At 43.4% G+C, this 16,906-nt stretch overlaps 1 protein-coding gene across 1 annotated transcript in view; it reads left to right on the top strand.

Annotated features, from left to right (window-relative positions):
- LOC121553231 (cadherin-23-like) overlaps positions 1-16,906 on the top strand; it is a 511,998-nt gene that overhangs the window by 46,190 nt on the left and 448,902 nt on the right. The window contains exons 2-3 of the mRNA XM_045211458.1: positions 1,860-1,963; positions 11,820-11,894. Of these exons, the coding sequence (XP_045067393.1) occupies positions 1,879-1,963; positions 11,820-11,894 (160 nt within the window). The 5' untranslated portion in view covers positions 1,860-1,878. The remainder of the gene's footprint in view (positions 1-1,859; positions 1,964-11,819; positions 11,895-16,906) is intronic.

The following is a 16,906-nucleotide window of genomic DNA, read 5'->3' as shown; positions in this document are numbered from 1 at the left end:
CTCGATCACGAAGTCGGCCACGCTGCGAGTTCCTTGGCGAAGCGAAAACAGGCGCCTAGCTGCGTCCCTCCCTCGGACGGAATGGTCGAAGAGCTTCCTCATCTCGGCCGTGAACCCCTGGTATGAAGCCATGCAGGGATCCTGTCGTTCCCAAACGGCTGAAGCCCACTCCAGCGCTCGACCACGCAGCAACTCAATCACAAAGGCTATCCTAGCCTTGTCTGTGGCATAAGAGTAGGGCTGTAGATCGAACACTAATCCACACTGCATAAGGAAGGAACGGCATCTTCCCAGCTCCCCCTCATATTTATCCGGCGTCGGAACCTTGGGCTCACGGAAGGACACAGCTCCAGAAGCGGCAGGCGAGATGGGTGAAACCGGTAGTGGATCCTCCACCGGAAACTTCGCGTTGGTTCTGGACCTCCGTCAGACCGGTAGAAAGGTTCCGAACTGACAACGCGATCTCCTGTAGTGCCGTGCTATGTTGTCCCAACATCTTCTCCTGATGGGAAATGGCATGGCGAACAGAGTCCAGATCCGCTGGGTTCATTAATGGCCGGATCGTTCTGTCACGGTTCCCTAAGACAGAACCCAGAAGCAGACCAGGACAAGGAGAGTTGAACGAAGGTGAGGGTTTATTACAGATTCAAAAGGTGCAGAATAATCCAGGAGACGGAGCGGGTGGCGGAGATGAGTAGGTGGAGGTGAAGTGGCCGATTAAACGATGGCACGGCAGGGGTTGGGTGAGGGTTCCGGGAGAATGATGTTAATGGCTAACGATCCGGCAGGGAATGGATGTTAGACCAGAGCCTAAGAAGGGTGATGATCAGGACCAGGTGTGCAGATTGCTGATGGGATGCAGGTGCGGAAATCAAGAGAGCTCCCCGGAGCGTTCCAGCACCCTCGGGAAACTGGAGATCACGAGCAGAACAACTAGACCACAGACAGGACCCGACTCAGACTGCCGGGATCGTTACAGAGATACTAAAGATCTCCAATTGTAAAACCTCTTCTATTTTGTTGTCATAGATATGGCTACTGGTAGTTGTTTAGCTAGCTAACTTAGTTAACTAGCTACCTAGATAGCTAAATTAGCAGTAGATCAACTAAAGTTAGCTAGCTAGCTAGGTGCCTTGCAGGAAAAATAACTTACTTAGTTAGGCACCGTATTTGTCATCTGCCCTCTTGGTGTTTACATCGGCTGTAGCTAAGCTTCTAATGTTAGCTAAATCCAATGCTTTCGTTTCAAATCCTCTTTGCTATATTCTGGTTAAAACATGTATGGTTGAATGTCACCATGTAGCTAATAGATGCTCCATCGTCAAATTTATGTTGATGAGAGGAATCACTTGAAGCCATTGCGTCTGGTCAGTTCTTTCAGTTTTCCCTAAAGGATTGTTGTTAGTGTCCGCCTCTTTTTAAAAAAAAGCCCGCCTTGGGGGTGGGGGAGTTGCCAGAGCACGAAGCACCGCCCAACACAAGTTGTATTCTTTCAGAGACTGGAAGAAATGTGTCTGCTTGTATATTTAGCAATGAATCCGCCGATAGGAACATCACTGAAATACGTCCAATGGCTCTATCAACCAAGGACAAACATATCTACACACACAACCCCCCCCCCCACAAACACATTTCACTGTCCTAGAAATGCCTCAGACATGATGAAAACAAGCCCTGATTCCCCCAGGGTGAAATTCCCCTTTACATTTTTTGAAAAACTGGGCCGACGATCTAAATGTTCTTAACACTTGCTCTTTCTCATAAAAACCTTCCTTTGTTTTCTATCTGAGGCAGACATTGATCATGGTCTTTAAACACACACACACACTGAGTGTGTCCTATATGTGTGTATGTTGCAGTGCGGAGCAGGAGCAGGCGATGTTGTGGAGTGTGGGTTTTGGTGGCAGGATGACTGTGGTCAAGCTCCTCCTATCCTTCTTCATCCTCCACTCGTTCTGCGAAGGTGAGTCCCCACTACGTGCTACTTACTCTCCATGTTATCCCCCGCTCATTCACTCTCTCATCTCCTTCCATGCATCACACTCTGCTCCTTGTTCTCTCTTTTCTCCTCCCTCTCCTCTACCCTTCTTTTATTATTGCTCTCTCTTCTCTGAACGCCTATTTTTTTCCCTTTGTATAAATGTTTTATTTGTTTTACATTTCTATTAGTCTCCCCCCTTATCACTTATTGTCTCTCTAGTCAAGCTTTCTTCATCTACACCTGATGATCCATCTTGCACAATTTGTCTGTGTGATTGGTGTTTGTTTGTTCATGTGTGGGTGTGTTTGTGAGTGTGTGTGTGAGCATGCATGCATGTTTGTGTTTGTGTTTGAGTGTGTTGTGAATTACGATGGCGCGTAAACTTGTTGTGACAGTCTTGCTGTGACAGGCAGGAAGGAGACACGTCCAATCACACCCACTGCTGAAGCAGCAGGGGGAAAGTTATGTGAATGCCACGACCTCTTTAGATCAACCCCAATGAGTTTATAAAGGGCTTACGCTCTGGATTGAAATCAAATCACATTTGATTTACATAACAGGTGTAGACCTTACCGTGAAATGCTTGCTTACAAGCCCTTAACCAACAATGCAGTTTTAAGAAAAATAAGAGTAAACATTTTAAACAAGTAATACAATAAAATAACAATAGCGAGGCTATATACAGGGGGTACCGGTACCGAGTCAATGTGCGGGGGTAGAGGTTAGTCGAGGTATTGAGGTAATATGTACATCTAGGTAGGGGTAAAGTGACTATGCATAGATAATAAACAGCGAGTAGCAGCAGCATAAAGAAAGGTGGGATCAATGCAAATAATCTGGGTAGACATTTGATTAACTGTTCAGCAGCCTTATGGCTTGTGTGTAGAAGCTGTTAAGGAGCCTTTGGACATAGACTTGGTGCTCCGGTACCGCTTGCCATGTGGTAGCAGAGAGAACAGTCAACGATTAGGGTGGTGGGAGTCTATCAGCATTTTTTGGGCCTTCCTCTGACACCACCTGATATAGAGGTCCTGGATGGCAGGAAGCTTGGCCCCAGTGATGTACTGGGCCGTACGCACTACCCTCTGTAGCGCCTTGCGGTCGGTTGCTGAGCAGTTGCCATACCAGGTGGTGATGCAACCGGTCAGGATGCTCTCAATGGTGCAGCTGTATAACTTTTTGAGGATCTGAGGACCCATGCCAAATCTTTTCAGTCTCCTGAGGGGGAATAGGCATTGTCGTGCCCTCTGCACGAATGTCTTGGTGTTGTGTTTGGACCATGATAGTTTGTTGGTGATGTGGACACCAAGGAACTTGAACCTCTCAACCTGCTCCACTATAGCCCCGTCGATGTGAATGGGGGAGTGCTCGGCCCTCCTTTTCCTGTAGTCCACGATCATCTCCTTTGTCTTGATCATGTCGAGGGAGAGGTTGTTGTCCTGACACCACACTGACAGGTATCTGACCTCCTCCCTATATGCTGTCTCATCGTTGTCGGTGATGAGGCCTATCGCCGTTGTGTCGTCGGAAAACTTAATGATGGTGTTGGAGTCGTGCTTGGCCACAGGGAGTACAGGAGGGGCTTAAGCATGCACCCCTGAGGGGCCCCCGTGTTTAGGATCAGCGTGGCAGATGTGTTGTTGCCTACCCTTACCACCTGGGGGCGGCCCGTCAGCAAGTCCAGGATCCAGTTGCAGAGTGAGGTGTTTAGTCCCAGGGTCCTTAGCTTAGTGATACGTTTTAAGGGCACTATGGTGTTGAACGCAGAGCTGTAGTCAATAAATATCATTCTCACGTGTGTCTTTTTGTCCAGGTGAGAAAGGGAAATGTGGAGTGCAATAGAGATTGCGTCATCTGTGGATCTGTTGGTGCTGTATGCGAATTGGAGTGGGTCTAGGGTTTCTTGGTTGATGGTGTTGATGTGAGCCATGACCAGCCTTTCAAAGCACTTCATGGCTACAGACATGAGTGCTACGGGTCGGTAGTCATTTAGGCAGGTTACCTTGACGTTCTTGGGCACAGGGACTATGGTGGTCTGCTTGAAACATGCAGGTATTACAGACTCGGTCAGGGACAGATTGAAAATGTCAGTGAAGACACGTGCCAGTTGGTCAGTGCATGCTATGAGTTCACGTCGTAGTAATCCGTCTGGCCCTGCAGCCTTGTGAATGTTGACCTGTTTAAAGGTCCTACTCACATCGGCTACAGAGTGCGTGATCACACAGTCATCCGGAACATCTGGTGCTCTCATGCTCAAAGCGCACATAGAAGTCATTTAGCTCGTCTGGTAGGCTCGTGTCACTGTGCAGTTCTCGTTTGGGCTTCCCGTTGTAGTCCGTAATAGTTTGCAAGCCATGCCACATCCAACGAGCGTCAGAGCCGCTGTAGTAGGATTCAATCTTAGTCCTGTATTGATGCTTTGCCTGTTTGATGGTTCGTCAGAGGGCATAGCAGGTTTTCTAATAGGTGTCCGGGTTAGAGTCCCGCTCCTTGAAAGTGACAGCTCTACCCTTTAGCTCAGTGCGGATGTTGCCTGTAATCCATTGCTTCTGGTTGGGGTATGTACATACGGTCACTGTGGGGACAATGTCATCGATGCACTTATTGATGAAGCCGGTGACTGATGTGGTATACTCCTCAATGCCAACGGATGAATCCCGGAACATATTCCAGTCTGTGCTAGCAAAACGGTCCTGTAGCTTATCATCTGCGTCATCTGACCACTTCCATATTAACCGAGTCACTGGTACTTCCTTCATTAGTTTTTGCTTGTAAGCAGGAATCAGGAGGATGTAATTATGGTCAGATTTGCCAAATGGAGAGCAAGGGAGAGCTTTGTGCGCGTCTCTGTGTGTGGAATAAAGGTGGTCTAGAGTTTTTTTTCCTCTGGTTGCACATGTGACATGCTGGTAGAAAGTAGGTAAGTTTTACTGCATTAAAGTCCACGACCACTAGGAGCGCCAGCCAACTGTATGTTATTCATGTCGTCGTTCAGCCACGACTCGGTGAAACATAAGATATTACAGTTTTTAATGTCCCGTTGGTAGGATAGTCTCAAACGGAGCTCATCCAGTTTATTCTCCAATGATTGCACGTTAGCCAATAGGACAGATGGTAGAGATGGGTTACCCACTCTCCGACGAATTCTCACAAGGCACCCGGATCTGCGTCCCCTGTATCTGCATCTCGTCTTCATCCGACTCGTTAAAGAAAAAACCCTTAATCCAGTTCGAGGTGAGTAATCGCTGTTCTAATATCCAGAAGCTCTTTTCGGTCATAAGCGACGGTGGCAGAAACATTATGTACAAAATAAGTTACAAACAATGCGAAAAAACACACAAAATAGCACAATTGGTTAGGAACCCGTAAAACGGCACGCATCCCCTCCGGCGCCACCCCTCCTCTCTCTCTCTCTCTCTCTCTCTCTCTCTCTCTCTCTCTCTCTCTCTCTCTCTCTCTCTCTCTCTCTCTCTCTCTCTCTCTCTCTCTCTCTCTCTCTCTCTCTCTCTCTCTCTCTCTCTCTCTCTCTCTCTCTCTCTCTCTCTCTCTCTCTCCGTTTTCCCTTTATCCCGCCACCCATTTCTCTCTCACACTCTCCCTCTCCATCTTCATCCCCCCTATTTCTCTTTACCACCCCCAACCTCTTTCTTTCTCCAGCCTAGCCTAGCCAATTAGCCCAGTGACCCGTACAATTTATGTTCCCTCTTGGATTTAGCCCCTCTGAATTAATGAAATAAAGAAATCAGGAGGTCCTGGAGAGCAGAGTAGCAGCCCTCCATTAACTCCCTTTGGTGTAATCTATCCTCACTCTGGTGGCCATAGCCTAGGACTGCGTCCCAAAAGGCATCCTATTCCCTTCGTAGTGCACTATAATGGTAATAGGGAGCCATTCGTGACACATCCTATGTAATTAAGGCTCAGTGACAGCATTCAGGTATGGAGGTGTGAGCCGACCCCCCACGATGTTGTTGATTCATCCTCAGTTTTCTCCTATCACAGCCATTCAACTCTGTAACTGGTTTAAAATCACCATTGGCCTCATGGGGATATCCCTGAGCAGTTTCCTTCCTCTCCGGCAACTGAGTTAGGAAGGACGCCTGTATCTTTGTAGTGACTCAGTATGTTAATTAATTACAAAGTGTTACAAAGTTATTAATTACAAAGTGTAATTAATAACTTCACCATGCTCAAAGGCTTATTTTCCTTTACCCGTCTACCAATAGGTGCCAGTCTTTGCGGGGCATTGGAAAACCTCACTGGTCTTTGTGGTGTAATCTGTGTTTGAAATTCATTGCTCGACTGAGGGACCTTACAGATAATTGTATGTGTGTTGTACAGAGATGAGGTAGTCATAAAAAAATGTTATTCCAAAACATGCATTCTGTTTGCAACAAGGCACTAAAGTAATACTGAAAAGAAAATTGGCAAAACAATTAACTTTATGTCCTGAATACAAAGTATTATGTTTGGGGCAACTCCAATGCAACACATTACTGAGTACCACTCTCCATATATTCAATCATAGTGGTGGCTGCATCATGTTATGGGTATGCTTGTAATTGTTAAGGACTGGGGCCAAATCTACACTGGAGTTGCTTACCAAGAAGACAGTGAATGTTCCTGCGTGGCCGAATTACAGTTTTGACTTAAATCTACTTGAAAATCTATGGCAATACCTGAAAATGGTTGTCTAGCAATGATCAACAACCAATTTGATAGCGCTTGAAGAATTTTGAAAAGAATAATGGGCAAATGTTGCACAATCCAGGTGTGGATAGCTCTTAGAGACTCATCCAGAAAGACTCACAGCTGTAATTGCTGCCAAAGGTGTTTCTACAAAGTATTGACTCAGCGTTGTGAATACTTATGTAAATGAGATATGTCCGTATTTCATTTTCAATACATTTGCAAAAAGTTCATTATGTGGTATTGTGTGTAGATGGTTGACAAAAAAATCTATTTAATTCATTTTGAATTCAGGCTGTGGAATAAGTCAAGGGAAAATACTTTCTAAAGGCACTGTCTACAGTGAGGGAAAAAAGTATTTGATCCCCTGCTGATTTTATACGTTTGCCCACTGACAAATAAATGATCAGTCTATAATTGTAATGGTAGGTTTATTTGAACAGTGAGAGACAGAATAACAACAACAAAATCCAGGAAAACGAATGTCAAAAATGTTATAAATTGATTTGCATTTTAATGAGGGAAATAAGTATTTGACCCCCTCTCAATCAGAAAGATTTCTGGCTCCCAGGTGTCTTTTATACAGGTAATGAGCTGAGATTAGGAGCACACTCTTAAAGGGAGTGCTCCTAATCTCAGTTTGTTACCTGTATAAAAGACACCTGTCCACAGAAGCAATCAATCAATCATATTCCAAACTTTCCACCATGGCCAAGACCAAAGAGCTCTCCAAGGATGTCAGGGACAAGATTGTAGACCTACACAAGGCTGGAATGGGCTACAAGACCATCACCAAGCAGCTTGGTGAGAAGGTGACAACAGTTGGTGCGATTATTCGCAAAAGGAAGAAACACAAAAGTTTCTGTCAATCTCCCTCTGCCTGGGGCTCCATGCAAGATCTCACCTCGTGGAGTTGCAATGATCATGAGAACGGTGAGGAATCAGCCCAGAACTACACGGGAGGATCTTGTCAATGATCTTAAGGCAGCTGGGACCATAGTCACCAAGAAAACAATTGGTAACACACTACGCCGTGAAGGACTGAAATCCTGCAGCGCCTGCAAGGTCCCCCTGCTCAAGAAAGCACATATACAGGGCCGTCTGAAGTTTGCCAATGAACATCTGAATGATTCAGAGGAGAACTGGGTGAAAGTGTTGTGGTCAGATGAGACCAAAATCGAGTTCTTTGGCATTAACTCAACTCGCGGTGTTTGGAGGAGAAGGAATGCTGCCTATGACCCCAAGAACACCATCCCCACCGTCAAACATGGAGGTGGAAACATTATGCTTTGGGGGTGTTTTTCTGCTAAGGGGACAGGACAACTTCACCGCATCAAAGGGACGATGGACGGGGCCATGTAACGTCAAATCTTGGGTGAGAACCTCCTTCCCTCAGCCAGGGCATTGAAAATGGGTCGTGGATGGTTATTCCAGCATGACAATGACCCAAAACACACAGCCAAGGCAACAAAGGAGTGGCTCAAGAAGAAGCACATTAAGGTCCTGGAGTGGCCTAGCCAGTCTCCAGACCTTAATCCCATAGAAAATCTGTGGAGGGAGCTGAAGGTTCGAGTTGCCAAACGTCAGCCTCAAAACCTTAAGGACTTGGAGAAGATCTGCAAAGAGGAGTGGAACAAAATTCCTCCTGAGATGTGTGCAAACCTGGTGGCCAACTACAAGAAACGTCTGACCTCTGTGATTGCCAACAGGGGTTTTGCCACCAAGTACTAAGTCAATGTTTTGCAGAGGGGTCAAATACTTATTTCCCTCATTAAAATGCAAATTAATTGATAACATTTTTTACATGCGTTTTCCTGGATTTTTTGGTTGTTATTCTGTCTCTCACTGTTCAAATAAACCTACCATTAAAATTATACACTGATCATGTCTTTGTCAGTGGGCAAACATACAAAATCAGCAGGGGATCAAATACTTTTTTTCCCTCACTGTATTACTCCAGTAGTAGTGTGTGTTCGTGGTGATATGAACATCTCCCTTCTCATACTGAGAAATCAGTAAGTACACAGGCACAGCTTAACATCAGTGGCTCTGAAATATGTGAGGGCATACTCCAGTATGCTTTCATGTATACTGCACATACAGTGGGGAGAACAAGTATTTGATACACTGCCGATTTTGCAGGTTTTCCTACTTACAAAGCATGTAGAGGTCTGTAATGTTTATCATAGGTACACTTCAACTGTGAGAGACGGAATCTAAAACAAAAATACAGAAAATCACATTGTATGATTTTTAAGTAATTAATTTGCATTTTATTGCATGACATAAGTATTTGATACATCAGAAAAGCAGAACTTATTATTTGGTACAGAAAACTTTGTTTGCAATTACAGAGATCATACGTTTCCTGTAGGTCTTGACCAGGTTTGCACACACGCTGCAGGGATTTTGGCCCACTCCTCCATACAGACCTTCTCCAGATCCTTCAGGTTTCGGGGCTGTCGCTGGGCAATGCGGACTTTCAGCTCCCTCCAAAGATTTTCTATTGGGTTCAGGTCTGGAGACTGGCTAGGCCACTCCAGGACGTTGAGATGCTTCTTACGGAGCCACTCCTTAGTTGCCCTGGCTGTGTGTTTCGGATCGTGTCATGCTGGAAGACCCAGCCACGACCCATCTTCAATGCTTTTACTGAGGGAAGGAGGTTGTTGGCCAAGATCTCACGATAAATGGCCCCATCCATCCTCCCCTCAATACGGTGCAGTCGTCCTGTCCCCTTTGCAGAAAAGCATCCCCAAAGAATGATGTTTCCACCTCCATTCTTCACGGTTGGGATGGTGTTTTTGGGGTTGTACTCATCCTTCTTCTTCCTCCAAACGCGGCGAGTGGAGTTTAGACCAAAAAGCTCTATTTTTGTCTCATCAGACCACATGACCTTCTCCCATTCCTCTTCTGGATCATCCAGATGGTCATTGGCAAACTTCAGACGGGCCTGGACATGCGCTGGCTTGAGCAGGGGGACCTTGCGTGCGCTACAGGATTTCATTCCATGACAGCGTAGTGTGTTACTAATGGTTTTCTTTGAGACTGTGGTCCCAGCTCTCTTCAGGTCATTGTTCAGGTCCTGTTGTGTAGTTCTGGACTGATCCCTCACCTTCCTCATGATCATTGATGGCCCACGAGGTGAGATCTTGCATGGAGCCCCAGACCGAGGGTGATTGACCGTCATCTTGAACTTCTTCCATTTTCTAATAATTGCACCAACAGTTGTTGCCTTCTCACCAAGCTGCTTGCCTATTGTCCTGTAGCCCATCCCAGCCTTGTGCAGGTCTACAATTGTATCCCTGATGTCCTTACACAGCTCTCTGGTCTTGGCCATTGTGGAGAGGTTGGAGTCTGTTTGATTGAGTGTCTGGACAGGAGACGAGTTCAAACAGGTGCAGTTAATACAGGCAATGAGTGGAGAACAGGAGGGCTTCTTAAAGAAAAACTAACAGGTCTGTGAGAGCCGGAATTCTTACTGGTTGGTAGGTGATCAAATACTTATGTCATGCAATAAAATGCAAATTAATTACTTAAAAATCATATCATGTGATTTTCTGTATTTTTGTTTTAGATTCCGTCTCTCACAGTTGAAGTGTACCTATGCAAAAAATTACAGACCTCTACATGCTTTGTAAGTAGGAAAACCTGCAAAATCGGCAGTATATCAAATACTCGTTCTCCCCACTGTAGGTAGGAGTCATTCACATCGTAGATACACACACACGCACAAACACACGTACACTACCATTCAAAAGGTTGGGATCACGTAGAAATGTCCTTGTTTTCGAAAGAAAAGCATTTTTTTTGTCCATTAAAATAACATCAACTTGATCAGAAATACAGTGTAAATGGCTATTGTAGTTGGGAACAGCTGATTTTTAATGGAATATCTACATAGGCGTACAGAGGCCCATTATTATAATAATTTTTTTATTTTTTATTATCATCAACCATCAGTCCTGTGTTCCAATGGCACGTTGTGTTTGCTAATCCAAGTTTATAATTTTAAAAGGCTAATTGATCATTAGAAAACCCTTTTGCAATTATGTTAGCACAGCTGAAAACTGTTGTGCTGATTAAAGAAGCAATAAAACTGGCCTTCTTGAGACTAGTTGAGTATCTGTAGCATCAGCAATTGTGGGTTCGATTACAGGCTCAAAATGGCCAGAAACAAATAACTTTTTTCTGAAACTCGTCAGTCTATTCTTGTTCTGAGAAATGAAGGCTATTATATATGAGAAATTGCCAAGAAATTGAAGATTTCGTACAACTCTGTGTACTACTCCCTTCACAGAACAGCGCAAACTGGCTCAAACCAGAATAGAAAGAGGAGTGGGAGGCCCCATTGAGCAAGCGGACAAATACATTAGAGTGTCTAGTTTGAGAAACAGGCGCCTCACAGGTCCTCAACTGGCAGCTTCATTAAATAGTACCCGAAAAACACCAGTCTCAACGTCAACAGTGAAGAGGCGACTCCAGGATGCTGACATTCTAGGCAGAGTTGCAAAGAAAAAGCCATATCTCAGACTTCCCATCTTAATCTTTTATTTTTATTGGCCAATCTGAGATATGGCTTTTTCTTTGTTTCTGGCCATTTTTATCCTGTAATCGAACCCACAATTGCTGATGCTCCAGATACTCAACTAGTCTCAAGAAGGCCAGTTTTATTGCTTCTTTAATCAGCACAACAGTTTTCAGCTGTGCTAACATAATTGCAAAAGGGTTTTCTAATGATCAATTAGCCTTTTAAAATGATAAACATGGATTAGCAAACACAATGTGCCATTGGAACACAGGACTGATGGTTGCTGATAATGGGCCTCTGTACACCTGTGTAGATATTCCATTAAAAATCTGCCGTTTCCAGTACAATAGCCATTTACAACATTAACAATGTCTACACTGTATTTCTGATCAATTTGAGGTAATTTTAATGGACAAAAAAAATGCTTTTCTTTCGAAAACAAGGACATTTCTAAGTGACACCAAATTTTGAACGGTAGCGTACGTATGCCTGCAGTGTTTGCCTATGCCTCCAGGCACTGAAACATTTATTCATTTATATTTCTCACACCTGTATAGGGATATTAGAAGACCCTGCAGTGTTTTACGTAATCCCAATATCCTCTCTTTCTCTCCTCTTCCATAGCCTCCAACCAGCCTCCACGCTTCCAGAACTACTTTTTCCACTCCTACCTTCTCATCTATGAGAACACACCAGTCGGTGAGTCTTTCAGTGTGTGTGACTGTATCTGATGTCATTTACTGTTCACATTGTGTGTCAACGTCCCAAGTCATGGTGGAATTCAGCAGACCGTCCTGTCTTCATTTGTGATTTAGAGAGATATGGAAGATCAGAGAGATATAGAACATTAAAGAGTCACTGGTTCAGGTGTGAATTACTCTGCTTTAGAAAAAGAAAAGGTATGAAAAGGCGTGACAAAGACCGGGAGAACGCATGTGAAGTGAGGAGTAGCCGAAGAGAGAGAGATAGAGAGAGATGTTTTGCAGTTGCGATCAGAATAGCCTTCTAGGCCTGGCTGCTGATGCATAGCTGATGCAAAGGTTGTAGGAACCACATTACTATCAAATGGAGTCTTCAGTTTTTATGCCTAGTATTTCTCATATCACGGTATCAATGTGGGGCAGTTTTGATGTCAAGTTGATGTAATTGTTGAGATCAGTGTTTAACCCAGTGGAACCCATAGCGGCCCTCGACGGCTGTCCTTTAAATTCCTATAGCGGCCGCGAATGGCCTTGTTTTTCTAACAATAATATTTGTCAATATCGAAACATTTACTTGCTAACAAGCTGTATTCTCAAGGCTGTTATCATCAGCCAGAAACCGTAAACAGGGTATTATGTCATTTTACTCTTTTTATTTTTACTTCATTACCCAAAATGACGGCGCCGAAGTGGCCACAACTTTTCACTTTAGAAGAAATGGTTGCTATGGTGGTTGATAATACGGATTCGGACACATCCTTGAGCTTTGAATGGATGATGATGATGTCAAGGTGAGTGAATTAAGTAAACAGCAGATATATGTTTGGTTTTGTCGATGTTTGATGTTGTGAAACTTGGGGAAAGCTCTCAGATTAGCAAGTCCTGTCATGATCACTTGGTTGGTACAGGCGAGCACATCAGCGTTGGAGATCGAATGATTGCTCTCTCTCAGTCTCATGTAAAGAGTTGCACTGTTTAGCTGTACTACATAGCTGTTTTGTCTTTTTTTTTTAACAATATAAACATATTGTTAGGTTCTAAGTTCTGGAATAAATCCAGCAGGACACCAAAGGAAGCTCAAACTAGATTTATTCACCACACTGGGTGTTGCAGCACACCTACAGGTCACACAACACATATATTTATACCTTCTGACTAGGCTTCTATTTCTCGGATGAACAGTCAGTCTCTGTTGCTGGGCAGAAACTGAGTCTGTTCCTCCTATTGATGTTATTGTGTCCCAGCCTGAGTCCAGAACCTTCATACTCCTCCTTGCCTTTCACGGGTCTTCTTATCAGTCAGGAGAGGCCTTGAGTTATTGGGAGGACACATTCCTACAGTCTACTGCAGTCCACTAGATAATTACACTTCTCATACACAAGGAGCTTAAACTTAACATGACTTTCAATCTCAAATAATATATAAAAACGGTATATTCATACTAAGAGTATATAATGTTATAAAACAGTAAATATATAAGACAGTGTTATAAAACAGTAATTACGATCCATCAGCTCTAAACCCAGACACATAGCTCCTATTCAACCCTCATAGAATCATTCTTGCACTCAGCCTTTTTACTTTCCCTTTGCCCAAAAACAATGCACATAGATCATTCCAAGAAACCCATAACACAATAATTACTGCTGCTAGGCTAATTACACAATTATAAACACATTAAAACGGGCTCAAGTCAAATAGTCTTTTAACAGTCCTTCCTCTGGAAAAGTGATGTACCACACCACCTGTAAAACATAATGACTTGAGCAGAGAAGAGAAAGAAAATACATGTTAATAATTTCACACCACCCTTGATGAAAATTAGATTGGGGCAAGGACCATCCATCCGATCTGTTCTATGCCCAATTGGATGTTAGATCTTCTGTTAAGCTCTGTGAAAATAGGACCCTACTGGTTTCCCTCACACGTTCCCCTAGACTTCCCCCATTGGCCTCAGGTCATGAGAGACAACTCACTCGCTCCCTCTCCTTCATCCTCATCCTCGGGTGTCATAGCAAGATGCAGACTACGAGCCTTGTAAGTAATTAATTGGACTGTATTGTCTGGCAAGCCATATTTATAATGTGCTTTAACATTAGGGTTTTGAATGTATGGTCAAACATCAAAATCCCAATAATAATTGTTCACATAATTTGTGCCTTAATCCATTATCACGTGGTTACTACTGCTTCTCGAACAGATTTGGCTACCCCTTCTAAACTTCCACCCACCACGACTCCGGTCACCATCATTGACATGGTGAATCTATTAACGCTGCTTGTAGAAACTCGTAAGGAACTCAATTTGAGTGACATTCAATTTCCTTATACAGTTGAAGTTGGAAGTTTACATACACCTTAGCCAAATACATTTAAACTCAGTGTTTCACAATTTCTGACAATTAATCCTAGTAAAAATTCCCTGTCTTAGGTCAGTTAGGATCACCACTTTATTTTAAGAATGTGAAATGTCAGAATAATAGTAGAGAGAATGATTTATTTCAGCTTTTATTTCTTTCATCACATTCCCAGTGGGTCAGAAGTTTACATACACTCAATTAGTATTTGGTAGCATTGCCTTTAAATTGTTTAACTTGGGTCAAACGTTTTGGGTAGCCTTCCACAAGCTTCCCACAATAAGTTGGGTGAATTTTGGCCCATTCCTCCTGACAGAGCTGGTGTAACTGAGTCAGGTTTGTAGGCCTCATTGCTCGCACATGCTTTTTCAGTTCTGCCCACAAATATTCTATAGGATTGAGGTCAGGGCTTTGTGATGGCCACTCCAATACCTTGACTTTGTTGTCCTTAAGTCATTTTGCCACAACTTTGGAAGTATGCTTGGGATCATTGTCCATTTGGAAGACCCATTTGCGACCAAGCTTTAATTTCCTGACTGATGTCTTGAGATGTTGCTTCAATATATCCTCATAATTTTCCTTCCTCATGATGCCATCTATTTTGTGAAGTGCACCAGTCCCTCCTGCAGCAAAGCACCCCCACAGCATGATGCTGCCACCCCCGTGCTTCACGGTTGGGATGGTGTTCTTCGGCTTGCAATACTCCCTTTTTCCTCCAAACATAACGATGGTCAGTATGGCCAAACAGTTCTATTTTTGTTTCATCAGACCAGAGGACATTTCTCAAAAAAGTACGATCTTTGTCCCCATGTGCAGTTGCAAACCGTATTCTGGCTTTTTGATGGCGGTTTTGGAGCAGTGGTTTCTTCCTTGCTGAGCAGCCTTTCAGGTTATGTCAATATAGGACTCGTTTTACTGTGGATATAGATACGTTTGTACCTGTTTCCTCCAGCATCTTCACAAGGTCCTTTGCTGTTGTTCTGGGATTTATTTTTACTTTTCGCACCAAAGTACGTTCATCTGTAGGAGACAGAACGCGTCTCCTTCCTGTGCGGTATGACGGCTGCGCTTTCCCATGGTGTTTATACTTGCGTACTATTGTTTGTACAGATGAACGTGGTACCTTCAGGCGTTTGGAAATGGCTCCCAAGGATGAACCAGACTTGTGGAGGTCTACCATTTTTTTGGATTAATTTTTATTTTCCCATGATGTCAAGCAAAGATGCACTGCGGTTGAAGGTATGTAAACTTCCGACTTCACACTGGTAATAGATCATTGGTTGTGTTACTTTTTTTTCTTCTTTTTATATATTTTATGTTATTTTTGTTATAAAAAATAAATAATGCTAATATACACTACCGTTCAAACGTTTGGGATCACTTAGAAATGTCTTTTTTTTTTCGAAAGAAACACTTTTTTTGTCCATTAAAATAACATCAAATTGATCAGAAATACAGTGTAGACATTGTTATTGTTGTAAATGGCTATTGTAGCTGGAAACAGTTGATTTTTAATGGAATATCTACATAGGCGTACAGAGGCCCATTATCAGCAACCAACAGTCCTGTGTTCCAATGGCACGATGTGTTTGCTAATCCAAGTTTATCATTTTAAAAGGCTAATTGATCATTAGAAAACCCTGAGGTCTTGGCTGATTTCTTTTGATTTTCCCATGATGTCAAGCAAAGAGGCACTGAGTTTGAAGGTAGGCCTTGAAATACATCCACAGGTACACTTCCAATATACTCAAATGATGTCAATTATCCTATCAGAAGCTTCTAAAGCCATGACATCATTTTCTGGAATTTTCCAAGCTGTTTAAAGGCACAGTCAACTTAGTGTATGAAAACTTCTGACCCACTGGAATTGTGATACAGTGAATTATAAGTGAAATAATGTGTCTGTAAACAATTGTTGGAAAGATTACTTGTGTCATGCACAAAGTAGATGTCCTAACCGACTTGCCAAAACTATAGTTTGTTACCAAGAAATGTGTGGAGTGGTTGAAAAATGAGTTTTAATGACTCCAACCTAAGTGTATGTAAACTTCCGACTTCAACTGTACATGTGTCATTCACCACTAGTGCCTTGGTGAACACTCCACCACAGTTGGTAGGTGCTGTTGTCACCTGTTCACCCGTGTCTGATTCTAACACCCTATAAGATTGTTTATCTGCTTCTAGGCTGTTCCATTTACATTGGATAACCATCTGTACCAAAATGCCAGTGTTGTCTTGCTCGCTCATATTGGTCAATTTGATCAACGCGTTTCACTACAGTTGTAGTTTTGTTAGCGAATTGCTCGGTTAACATATGTCTTAGAGTCGCGTTATCCCAGCGCAGGTACGAGAAGATTTCCCCCCAAGAGAGTCTGTGGGTTTCTATCTTTAACTTGATACACTATCGGCATTTGGGGAAGAAACATTATTTTAACTCAACTCAGCCCTGAGCTACTCTCAGAATGGTGAACATCTGTGCCATGTCTAGGGTGGTTTTCCTGCTCCCCTCCCTCTGGGAGGACGTGAAAGGATATGGTTTCGAGAGTGTAGTTTCCTCCACACAGGGGCGGTGTATGCGCAGGCAGGAGTTACAGTCTCATCTGGTTCTTCAGACAAAGTGCCCTTCTGTTCTCTCCAGATCCCTTCCTGCAACA

Source organism: Coregonus clupeaformis, chromosome 37, assembly GCF_020615455.1.
Source record: "Coregonus clupeaformis isolate EN_2021a chromosome 37, ASM2061545v1, whole genome shotgun sequence".
NCBI lineage: Eukaryota > Metazoa > Chordata > Actinopteri > Salmoniformes > Salmonidae > Coregonus > Coregonus clupeaformis.
Note: the sequence above shows the minus strand (reverse complement) of the source record. Positions and strands in the feature narration are given on the sequence as shown.